General features: G+C 42.7%; 1 protein-coding gene across 1 annotated transcript in view; it reads right to left on the bottom strand.

Annotated features, from left to right (window-relative positions):
• The window catches only part of FNDC3B (fibronectin type III domain containing 3B), a gene marked incomplete at its 5' end in the record, with an annotated part of 174,282 nt that overhangs the window by 18,321 nt on the left and 142,990 nt on the right, over window positions 1-12,971 (bottom strand). The window contains one exon of the mRNA XM_082487273.1: window positions 10,279-10,491. Coding sequence (XP_082343399.1) covers window positions 10,279-10,491 — 213 coding nt within the window. The remainder of the gene's footprint in view (window positions 1-10,278; window positions 10,492-12,971) is intronic.

The raw sequence follows: 12,971 nt of genomic DNA, 5'->3' as shown, positions 1-12,971 counted from the left end.
AGGCGAACTGGATTTGAGAACTGAGAGAGGTTAAAGATGTCCATAAATTGGTAGTCTTGTACCGGATTAGTTCCCTAGCTGGTCCAGTGTTACAGTAGGACAGTTGTACTGGTAAAACTGTGGGGATGGTACAGGGACCCAAGTGGTTTACACAAGCCCGAAGTGCTCCCGTTCCTATACAGGAACACATTTACAGAAAGATGCGTTTTTACTCCGGTTTCTTATTTCTTCATCAGTCTCCCCTGCCAAGCCAGACAAAACCAAAACGTAAAACATGCTCAAGGGTGTCTCAGCCAAGATGCGGTCATTCTCCAACCCCCGCCTGCTTTCATGTGAATCCCTAAAGTGTGCTAATAAGCACCAAGAAAATTTCAATTCTAAGAGGTTTGCCCAGCTGAATTTAAAGACAGTAGGCCGTATACCTTAAACTGCTACCCTGCCTTTGAGAAAAGACTACTGTGCATTAATGGAATTCTCAATACAGTTGCTTTTTTTTTTTTTTTTCCCCAGTTTGCACCATCCCCAAGTAAATCTGTATTATTCAAATGTAACATGCTGCAGCGTTGCCTCTCTTTCTCCAGTAAAGTAACAGCAGAAACTGAAAAGAAAGCAACTTTCTCCAGGGATGGAGACACTCCCCAGAGGCTGCTTCCCCCTCATCTCACTCCAGCGATCCCAATTCCCCCTTCCCAGACATTCTCATGTCGGTCACGGATTATTCATTTACCTACACAGAGAGGAGGAGAGAGAACACAATGTCCTAGAACGATCGTTTGGGAGACACCACCGCTGTTAGTTTTTCATCAATACCTTTTTATTCTCAGTGGAGATCTTCTCAGAAATGTTTTGCATGTCGCAGGTATTTTGTTTCCTCCACTTCAGTCACTTCCAGTCAAGAAGAGGAATATGAATGTACTCCCTCTACCTCCGCTCATTAGATCTCAGCACATTTTAATCAGCAGGTTTCCTTTCAAACTCTTGGGTTTTGTTTATGCTTTAGTAACCTGTTAGTCCTTACAACAATTTAATTTGAAAGAAAATCTACCGCACAGCACTAAATACGACAGCAATCTTGAGACAAGTACAAAGGCTAAAATAGCCGTCCGAGTGATTCTGTTACTGCCTCCCACAAAAACGTGGTGATCTGCCACAATTTTGGCTGGAGAGAAATCATTAAAGCAGCACTGGTCTGACCCGGCGACCTGAGGCTTCGTTTCAGCGTACACGGGCAACTGCATAATTACAAACTAAAGTACGTGAATTTCACAGATCAACAGCTCTTATTATCACAACATCCCTGTAAACTGCACGATTATAGTGTGTCCCCCCCCCCCCCCCCCTTACTTTTTCAGACTGTTCCTCTGTTTTGTGTAAAGAACGTTATGGAACACTCGCTGGTTTGTGACTTTCCCCACCAGCAGCTCCCTATATTACAAGGTGGCACGCAGGAAGGCAAAGCTTCAAAACAAAAACATCCAATTCGTCCCCCGAGATGGAGGACATCCATTTTTTTCGAAGCACTCGAGCAGAAAAAAAAAAAGCCACGCAGCCCCTTTGCTGGGCACGGCTTCTCCGGCGTTACTGGACTTGCGCTTCGTTTCACAAACTGGGCTCCGATCCCTGGAGACCACAGTGCTCCAGTACGCCCCTATCTCCAACGCCGGCAGCAACCCCAGTGCTCCCTTCATCATCCTCTGCACGAGGGAATTTGCCTGCATCCCAGTCACCCCCTGGGAACGTTTAACACCTCTTGGCTTTATGTTGAAGCTCACTCCTGCTGATGCAAGAAAAAGCATCGTTAATCTACTAAAACAAGATGCCAGAAGTAGAATGGAACGAACTCCCTAAAAGGGGAGTGATGAGAACAGCTTTTGGTGAGGGTTAAAACCGAGGTACTATTCCTTTTTTTCAGGTGAGGCTGTAGAGGAGCCCTGGAGCCAGGAGCTAAGCAGAAAGTGTGATGAACTAACTAATAACTCTCACAATGCGCTAACTTGTCCTTCCCCAGCCATCAGCATCTTGAGATCTCTCTCTCTGGACCACATCTTGAGTATAAAGTGGACTTCTATTCTGTTAAACTGGCAGAGATACAGGAATAAGGTCAACACAGACTTTTTTTTTTTTTCTCTCATTTCTGCTATATTTCAAAATCTTCACCTCAAAGAGAAAAGTTTGCAGCATCCCTCATCCCCACATCCATCAGGGCTCCTACAACCAGTACAAGGCTGACCAAACCTTTTCAGGGCTGCTGGGTGGATGCCAGCTTTGGGCCACCTTTCCAAGCCACTCTTCGGCATTGTCTTTTGCAGGTAGGTGCTGAGGGAAGGGAAACACTGGGACAGGGGTTCCCAAAAGAGTTTTGTGCTCCCACAACCTCCCCCTGCCCTGACTTCCAGCCCTAATGTCAAGTGTGGATGCCTTGGCCTCTCTGATCTGAAGATCTGTTTTCTAGAAGATACCTTTCGGAAAGCTCATAATGTATGCTTGTTCATGGTATGTTTCGAAACGAGCCTCCACAATGCACTGTCAATGTAATTTTGGTTTATAGACATAAGAATAATAACAGGAGCCACCCAAGGAGGCAACTTTTCCTTCCTTATCCTTAGAAAAGCAAAACTAAATGGAGAATGGAAAAAGGCAGGAAGAGAAGTGATGAAGTCAGATGGGAAGAGTTCTGTTTTCTTCACCTAATTGCCTAGCACGTCCACAGGCCAGACATAGAGTACTTGCAGCCAAAAATCGATTTTTAGCTTGCTTCTGCTAGATCATCTTTCATCTGCTGCTGAATTTGAGCATGTAATCCATATTTACCACAGATAGTCACTTGTCAGATGTCTGGAATAATTGAAAATGGAGATGCCTTAACCTACAGAAGCTCCCACATAGCAAGAAAAATTATGGTTTTTGGAAGGAGCTTCTGGGCACATTCAGGAGGAATGGCAGACAGACAACAAAGTGCCTGACAGATGATTCCTGTGCGCAGCCACATCGGAAGCCAAGGAACAGATCGGAAGAACAATACTGAGCACAACTCAATGCGAATTAACCACATTTGAACGGAAGACCTGGGAGAAATTAGGGAGAGCATCCAGTGGCCTGTCGCAACTACACAATCAAGAAGAACTACATTACTAGGCAGATAGCAAACCCATGGCTTGCAGTAGTATTAATAATTAACAGTAGGTCTAACTAAGAGCAGGCCTAAAAAAGCTGAAACCAAAAGAAAAAAAAAAAAAAAAAAGCCCCACAGTTCAGCAGCAGCAAACTAACACTCCTACAGTCACGTGCATTTTTATCTTGCGCTGCATTACAATCCACTTTCCCAGTATGGCAGTGACTAACAGTGCCTATGAACCTTCAGATGAATCTTATTCGGCACATCATGTTCAGAAGCATTTACTGACCTGGCAGTCTCGGTAACCTGGTTTGGCAAAGCTGACTAAGGACGCAAATTGTGGTCTCTAGTTTACCAACTTCAGCAAAATGAAGTTGGAACCTAAAGTCGCGCTCTTGGAAAACTGGCCAACATGTTCCTGTTGCTCCAAGCTGAACCCCACTGACCCCTTTAGATTTTAAACAGTCATTACTCTGATTAAGGCATTATTTTTCTTATGAGGTTGGCACAGATGTGCAAAAAATAGCTTTCGTTATGGTGACAGTCTTTGGTCTGGACGCTGCTCACATTTGTGATTTGCCGTCTGGAATATTCAGTTACACTCGTGAAGCGTGACGTACCTGCAGAGGCACACTCATCAAAACGTAACAGCAAATTGGTCCACTGCGTTTCCATGCAGTTTAGTTTAGTTTCTACTAAATTTCCCTCCAAACCAGCGATTCTTTGAACATACTTATGGAAAAGCATCTAACTCCACGTCTCACTAGATTCCTAGTACCTGAAACACCTAAACTTAAACATTTAACGTGGCTTTCTCACACCTCGCTATGTCTCAGAAGATGATGTGCACGCAGTTAACTCATATCTACTAACAACGTTGGTTTACTCCTGTTTCTAGGAACCAAGCTGAAACGCATGAACAAGTTAAGCTTTCTACGCTTGGAACAGTTCTTCCTCTTTCATTCGCCCAGCACTTACTGCACGGCCCCAGTATCTGATCAGAATGCTCTTAATATAAATAACATTACTGTTAACAGTAATACTCATCTACACAACGCAACAACATGAAGCGAAAAGAGACAACATGAAAGGCTTTTCTGACTGTTAACTTTCCATTTAGCCAGGCTTGCAGAGTCAATTGTAGCAGGCCATATGTCTTGGCGCTAATTCTTAATTTCCTTTCATCATTGTTTTACCCAATAGGAAAATGATTTTTCCTGCAGGTTTTTGCAAGGATATGTTAATGTATCCAATTTTATATTTATCTTTTAATAGAATTTCTCAAGCCAGTAGGCCTGATACATACCAGTAATTGCTAAAATGGGTGTAAATTGTCTTGATCAAATCATGAGTGTAAAGAGTTTTTTAATTAGACTGCTTGAAACTTGCAGTAACCAGATAATGATTACGCTACTCATCAGACAGAGGCGGCATGTTTAGCAATTTATCTCTCTGTGTTTCTATTCTCCCTCTCTTCACATTAATGCAAACACGCGTGTCGAGGCTCATCCACGTGACCGCTTCCGAACACACGGAGACTGTAGTTGGCACTGCCTTTCTGCAAAGGCCGCTGCTTAGACCAACATGTCAGATACGATATTCCACTTCCACAGCCAGGGAAACCGCACGGGACGCTGTGACAGACTGTCTCCATTTTATTTGTGCATTCTTTGCTGTTTGTTATACTTCTTCAAGGAGCAACTAGGTCACAGGAACTGTGCTGGAAGGAAGGAACAGTTTCTTCTGCTATACACAACGTCAGCGTGCTTGGGGAGAAAAGGTTTCCAGTACCATTGGGTGAAGAAGACAGAAGGGTGTGAGAATCACTGGGAGAGCTAGGAGCTTCGTAAAACTCAACCTTTCTGCAGAAAAAAATGAGCCCATTTGCATCTCTGCACTGGCCTTACTGTTTACTGTTCGAAGCACATTTTAAACTTCCTTGGAAACCACCTCCAAAATATTGGCGTAGATTTTTATAATACGATACTTTTCTCTCTTTCTCGTAGGCTTTCCATAACCGGTGACATAGCTTATCGCGCAATTGAAATGACAGTACTGCCAGGAGCATCACTAACATCTGGGTTAGCAGGCACTGAAAGAGTTGGGACAATACATCTCCCTTGGAAAACTGGAAAATCTTGCATGTGTCCCCCACTCATATTTGGGCTCTAAAGGCTCTGCTCACAACCTACCTAACAGGAGCGAGGAAAGACAACCTGAACCACTGGAAGGCAACTGAGAGTCTACAGCTCAGACGTCCTCTGCTGCCTGACCCACGGTAACCGGCACTCCTGGGATGAGGAATACGAGGCGTGATGCCTCCTGAGATAAATATTCAAGTTAAAGTAAAATTTTCCAAGTAGAAGAAAATAATCCAAGGGACTGTGTCATTTGGTGACAAAGGTTATGCCTTCCTTGAAGTCGCTAGAAGTTTCCAGGATGACATCGATGTATGTCTATGGCCTTTGGGACATTCATACCCAACAAGAAAAACAGCGTGTGCACAATGACTACACCCAATTAATGTTTATAGTCATGAGGCAAGTTCATTTTGTAATCAATTTTTCATTTATATTAAAGAATATCTCCTTAAATAGCAAGCACATATAGTTTAGCAAAGTATTTTGAAACAGTTTAATACTCACATAAATAATCTTTCACATGCTATGAAAAGGAAATACGACTACTATTGTTTACCCACTGATATGAGGTCATAGCTCATTTATTCAGTGAATAACCATAACAAAAGCAAATACAGTTTAGAAAAACACCACCTCTTAACACAAGCAGTCATATTAATAATTGTCAATGACCCTTCATCGGTATTTTTAAAGAACATGTTTAAGTTGCTTAGCCAACCTTACCAATGATTCTCCCTTAAAATATAATTATATATATTTGTATTTGGATTCTGTATACATACAAAAATCACAGAATTCATTTCAGCTGCAACATATATTCATCTAAAAGAAACACAAGCAACTGATAAATGACCCACTAATAATGTACTTGCTAATTTTCTCTTTCAGACTGGATATTGTAAGCATTTTAAGACACTAAGAGGTATAATTAGTTGTAGGAACAATTAAAGACTAATTACCGGTACAGAAAAAAAAAATAATCAAACCCATTACTATAATTAGGTTCATTTGTTTCACTTGGAGAGGAAAAATCCACAGTATTCTGGATGATTTTCTTGACATGACTAGAGTTAGGAAATGAAGTCACAACTGATAGTTTATTTAAAAAAGAAAGAAATTTTATAGTCCTCTTTACATAAAGGTCAACTACCCCCAACTAACGTTCCCATGTACTGTGCTTTCTAGAAACAGATTTTTCTTCTTTTTCACTTAATGCTACACATAATTGAAAGGACAAGAGATGCTAATTTGATCTTCCTAAATGTCACACACTGAAGAGCAAACGAGAGCTAAAGCAGGTACATTTCTGATGTGCACACCTCTTCGATCCCCTACATTAATCAGTGTCAGAAGATTTCCAAGTATTTTGTTTCACAGGTCTTGCAATCAATGAAACATTTCGTATCCAACAACTGGCCTGTTATACCTCATTACAGCATGGAAAAGTTAAAACCAAATCTTAATGACCAGGACACGTTTGAGAGCACTGTCTGACTATCACTGCATAAAACCGGAGCTGAATCTTTACAAAAAGGCCATTAAAGCTACCAGGGTCAGAATCCGACTTACTAACAATTTCCTTTTTAAAAAGAATTTGCTCATCTTTGTATTTCTGTTGGTGAAAAAGCTTCAATGGCATTTTAACGCTAACTCCTATTTTAAATCTCATCAGTAAGCAGCATTACAATAAACAAAGCGCATGTTCAGATTCACTGAAGAAGGGAAAATAGTAACACTGAGTTAAGGGATTTCAATACAAAGCTGTTAAAAGTAACTTCAGATGTCTCAGAGAAGACAGTAAGAATATCTTCTGAAAGACTAAGGATATGCTTCTAGATCATTTATTCAGTGTCATTTTTCACCAGAGACTAGCATTTAATTATTCCATTAGATGTGACAAGCAGTGTCAAGTGGTGTTCCTCAGGCGTCGGTACTGGGACCAGTACTATTTAACATCTTTGTTGGAGACATGCATGTTGGGATTGAGCGCACCCTCCGCAAGTTTCCCGATGACCCCAAGCTGCATGGAGTGGTTGACACGCTGGAGGGGAGGGATGCCATCCAGAGGGACCTGGACAGGCTGGAGAGGTGGGCCCAAGCCAACCTCATGCACTTCAACAAGGCCAAGTGCAAGGTCCTACATCTGGGTCAGGGCAATCCCAAGCACAAATACAGGCTGGGCGGAGAATGGATCGAGAGTAGGCCTGAGGAGAAGGACCTGGGGGTGCTGATTGACGAGAAGCTCAACATGAGCCAGCAGTGTGCGTTCACAGCCCAGAAAGCCACCCCCATCCTGGGCTGCACCCCCAGCAGCGTGGCCGGCAGGGCGAGGGAGGGGGTGCTGCCCCTCTGCTCCGCTCTCGTGAGATCCCACCTGAAATACAGTGTCCAGCTCTGGAGCCCCCAACATAACAAGGACATGGACCTGTTCGAGTAGGTCCAGAGGAGGCCACGAAGATGCTCAGAGGGCTGGAGCACCTCTGCTGTGAGGACAGGCTGAGAGAGTTGGGGGTGTTCAGCCTGGAGAAGGCTCTGGGGAGACCTTATAGTCCCTTCCAGTATCTAAAAGGGCCCTACAGGAGAGCTGGGGAGGGACTTTTTACAAGGGCATGTAGTGATAGGGCAAGGGGGAATGGCTTCAGACTGGAAGAGGGGAGATTTAGAATAGACAAGAGGAAGATATTTTTCCCTGTGAGGGTGGTGAGCCCCTGGCGCAGGTTGCCCCGAGAAGCTGTGGCTGCCCCATCCCTGGAGGTGTTCAAGGCCAGGTTGGACGGGGCTTGGAGCAACCTGGGCTGGGGGCAGGTGTTCCTGCCCAGGACAGGGGGGTAGAACGAGATGAGCTTTAACCAACTTTCCAACCTAAACCATTCTATGATTCTATGTCCACAGTTTACCTGCATTAGCCTGCCAGAGCACTGCACAGTTAAAGAGGCTAGTGACGCTCAAAGAACCTCATTCCAGTATTTTTCACAAGTGTACATGTGACTGCGTAACCCCTCAGTCACGATGGGGTTTATTTTACAGGAATGATCTAAGCGAGGACTCCCACCTCTGTAACCAACTGCTGCTTCTACCAATTCACATGTGGGCTGTCATTCTCCGTTCATTAGGAACGATAGCTCTCCTGAATGCACAAAACTTCCCCGCTGTATCCTGTCAGGAGCATCTCTCATTGTGATCGATGCACACAATGAGGAACAAAAAGGGACTGTCAGATAGGGAACAAATAAACAGATCTTATTGCCAAGACCTGCCAGCTCCAGCCCTTCTCCAGGACAGCACTCGGCACAGACAACAGTGCACCCATTCTACTCCTCTGCTCTGCCCGTGCTGGTACACACCTCGTCAGCCGGAGGGCTCAGGGCTACGGCTCATTTCAGGTGTTATCTGAACTAATTGTTACAAACCCAGCCACCAAAGGAAGCCGTTTCATGCGAGGGCTCAGTTCAAGCAGAGACAATCAGTGCAATGTAGATGAGTAGTTTCTCCCCGTCTTTGGGAGCTCACGTGGACTATACGGCAAATCTAAAGCTAAGAAGACGTAGCAGAGCAACAAGTTCAAATTCCTCCTAATTAACGGCTCTTAAGAGACCACTTGCAGTGGGAAAGTTTGTGCAAAAACGAAGGATGATGCTAAAGCCTTACGCAAAAGCAAAGGGGAAAAAGCTTTCCTTCTCTGCTGCCAGGTAACATATTTTATTCTTACAAGGAAACTTATTATTTCCTCCGAAATAAACCCAGGTTTGAAACAATTTACAGTTCTCCACCATCCTACCTGCAGCGCTACATGAAAGCAAACAAAAGAAGCCTGCTGGATGTTTCTTTACAGCTGACTTGATCACACGCTGCTGCAGGTGATGGGCTCCTGCCAGGCATCACTGTGCTCCGAAGAAACTGTTTTTATCAGGCAGACTTTCAAATGGGCATTTATATTCATTGGACACCTCTCAGTATTAATACAGGGGAGCATGTACCCTCCCTGCAGCAGTACAGTTGAGACACTGGGAGGTATTTAGGCATTATTCACAGTGGTTTTATTACGTACAATTAAAGCTTTTGGGCCAGATCTTCAGCTGGCATAAACTCAGCACAGCTCTATTTAAATTAATGGAATCATGCTAATTTACAGAAAATTATGATCTGTACTGACGGTCTCTAAGGATTATCTACTTGATACGTCAGTTATTTTACCTAATTAAACTAGTTGAGAGTGTTTCTTAGTAAATTATGAGCCATCTATGATATTTATTCATTGAAGAGCTTAGATTGTTAGGCAACACTCATATATTGTCTTTCTTTTCTTCCCTTTTTTAATTGAATATACCTCATTACAACTTTGGAGCTACATCATCCAATCTTCCCATGTGAGGTTTGCATGGGAAAACACTTTTCGCTGAGCACTGACTGTTTAATGTTCATTTTTGTGTTTCTTGCACACTGAAAGCTCTCATGGCTTCACAGAAAATTTTAGGGAAGTGAAATGTGGTGGATGAACTCTTCTGCATTCTTATTTCATTACTATTGTGTTGTTACAAAGCTAATACTAGGCTCATATTTTCTAACGCTCCAAACGATGATAGCTGTAAAATCCTGACCATCACGTTGCCCCGAAAAGCTTGTTCTGCTCAATTTTGCCTTTCCTAGATCTCTGATTTTGTAACCATTTGTTTTACGCGTACACACAACGCATCGGGTGCAATATCTTTGTGTTGTATATTCCAAAGGGTAAAGCGCTATGACCATGAAACTTGGTATTAACTTTTCTTGGCAGAGGGTTTTGCTAGAATTTCGACAGTACAGCACTGATTTTCGTTGCTCTATAGTAACTTTAACAGCACTGTTACATAATTTTCCTGGTTAGACTACAGGCACAGAATCCCTATTAAACCAATATTTTGTATATACCTGTAGGTATGAAGTAATCGGAAAACGATATTTTTCTTACCATGATTCACAATTGCATTACGATGAACCAGAACGAATTTTCATTAACACAAGGAAAAGATTCGTATCTCTTACCTTTTATTTCGGTCTTCTATCTGCAAGATGTAGACCATGTCATCGGCAGCGTGAAGCTTGGAACTGCTGTCTCCCCATTTCAGCTTCAGGCTCTGAGGACCTGCTGCAGCACACTCTAACCGAGGAGGTAAGGGTGGCAACGGCCTGGTTTTTGCTTTAATAAAGTGGCTAAACGGTCCAGCTCCAATTTCATTGACAGCCTGGATCCTGATCCTAACACAAACAACAAAAAGGTAAATGTTTAAGTGCTTTCATGAGGTTTTTGGTATAGAAAAGTCTCAAGAAACAAAACAGACTGCTCCATCACCAACCAGTGCCCGCTCCCAGCTCCCAGTGCTGTGCTGTGCTTGGGCAAACGAAAAGCTCTGTAAACATAACAAGTATTATCATCCTGTTTATGTTGTAAGAGCTGCAGTGGAGATACCAAGAAACGCAGTAAGGCAGAGGCGAGAAGGAATCTCGGAACCTGATGGCAGTCCCATTAACTGCCTGAACGAGGGACAGCAGCACAGACAGAAGCGAAACCTGGAAAACATGAAGCGTGTAACTTTGAATAAAATAAATGCAGAAGCGCGTTGTGGTTTTCTAACACAGGTCATGAACTACTTTAGGTGAAATCATTACGCGAAAGCCTCAGTGTCACCGCCATGAAACCCACCTCCATGTTGGTAAATGGCTCTGACGACCAAAGAACAGTCGTTATTTCGCTGTGTGCAGCATCTCACAAAGCACGCTATTTAAGCATGAAAGTCTACCGAGAACAGCTAACCGAGACGGTTAAATCCACAAACGTTCTACAGATCTTAGACAAGCAGTGGAAATATTTAACCGTCGGTGAACTACCTACTTGATCAAGTAGAAGCTGGACTCAAGTCACTCTCACAAGATGCACAAAAGCTCTTGAGCCATTTCAATCACAATGAGGACATTCAAAAGAAGAGAAAAGCAGATCACCTAGCTCATTTTAATTTGGAAATATTCTTAAGACAGATACGGTTTTCTAAATTCTGTTTCTTTCTTAAGATAATGACTCTTGGCTTCTGGTTTCTCACTCTCTCTTATCTGTCTGCACCTTAGTTTAACAATTTGCAGAATGAGAATCTGCTTATAGGAATGAGTGAAGAGTAGCAGTCTTGTACTATGGCAACATCAACAGCAACACCATAACAAAAATGTGAAATACGCATTTCAAAATAGCTTTCAGGACTTCAGATATGAGACCCTGCGTAAATAGAAATATTGGTATACAGACGAGCCTGAAAGGTTTTAAAAGTCTGTTAAATCAAAATGAAAAGAGAAAACAGGATGGGTAAACTAACCCATTTTTTTAGATAGATCAGCCCAGTTTAGATAGCTGGACAGATGCCATTTACTTTGGAAATCCTGCACATAGCAGCCTAGTATTTTCTCATGGGAAAAGCCTCTCTACATGAAGTGTTGCTGCTTCTCAAAGCTACCAGCCACCAAGAAGCCAGAACTCCCTGGGGACGGTGGAAGGGGGAGAAGGGAGAAGAGCAGAACCTGGGATACCCCTACGACTGCCTGCTTCAGAGAAAGCAGAAGATAAATAGAGCTGTCTTCGGTTGGCATAGCTCCTTGTTTTGATTGAAGTACATGAAGTGATGTAAGTTCATATAAATAACATATGAAAAACTGCTTTGCTTTGAACGGCAAGTTTTGAGCTTTACCATTAGAGAAAGACTAAGTGGAGTTAAAGGGAAAATCCCTCCAGAGAACAATATTATTAAAAAAAACCCCAAACATATCCCCTGCAATTCCAAGAACAAAAAGGGTTAAATGATTAATAAGGCTCTTATTATTTTGCAATTTGTTTATCTATCGATTAGGCGGCTAAAGTTGCTGTACACTGCAGGAATACACCCTGTTTACACAATCAAGTGTAAATGTGTGGTTAAACCTTTGCTTATTGACCGGGCCATTAACAAGGGCAAAGCATCACTTGGCGTGGAGCTGCGTTTTCCTTTTAACCTTCCTTTTCGTTTCAGGAAACGCATCCTGACCACCTTACACCACCATACAACAGCGATTTCATCCTCTTCTTCCAAAATGGTGGATGGTAGGAAGAAAGTTCTAGTGGGAGCCTCTGCTGCAGCTGCTGCATACAAGCGTTGGACATAAAAAGAACAAAACGCTTTTCTAGTATCTTAAGAAGTGTAATTAATATAGGCATTGATTTTATTTCATATCATGTTATTGATTTGCTTCAGACTGAAAAGTCATTACATTAATATTTAATAATCTTTCCAGTCAAAAAAAAAAAGTGAAAACTGCCTGAACTTTCACTGGATTCTGGCAAGTCATCCGTTAGCATATGCACATAAACAGGAACAGCCACATTACAAAGTGCTACTACTTTTCTGTAGATTGATTACAGCAATACGCTCTAGAGCACATCCCCTTTTTTTTGGTTGTTTTATTTTGTGTTATCCAAATTCCCAGTAACCACAGAGCCTCTCCCGTCCCCAAGCATCGTAACTTTAACTCATTTCCAAACGGCAACTACCACGCTTGGAAACAAGCAGTGATTGAAACGAACCTCTCAACCACCACATCGCTGAAGCGTAAGCTGAGAGATGCTCTTTTTAGATACGTGCATGAACGCACATCTGCATTTACTTGTCTTCCCTTTGCCAGGCATTTGCACAAGGCGAAAACGCGTCTCTTCCTCTTCT

This window comes from Vanellus vanellus (genome assembly GCF_965231255.1).
Source record: "Vanellus vanellus genome assembly, chromosome: 8".
Classification (NCBI taxonomy): Eukaryota; Metazoa; Chordata; class Aves; order Charadriiformes; family Charadriidae; genus Vanellus; species Vanellus vanellus.
The sequence above is the reverse complement of the archived record's forward strand: the minus strand, read 5'-3'. Positions and strand labels throughout refer to the sequence as shown.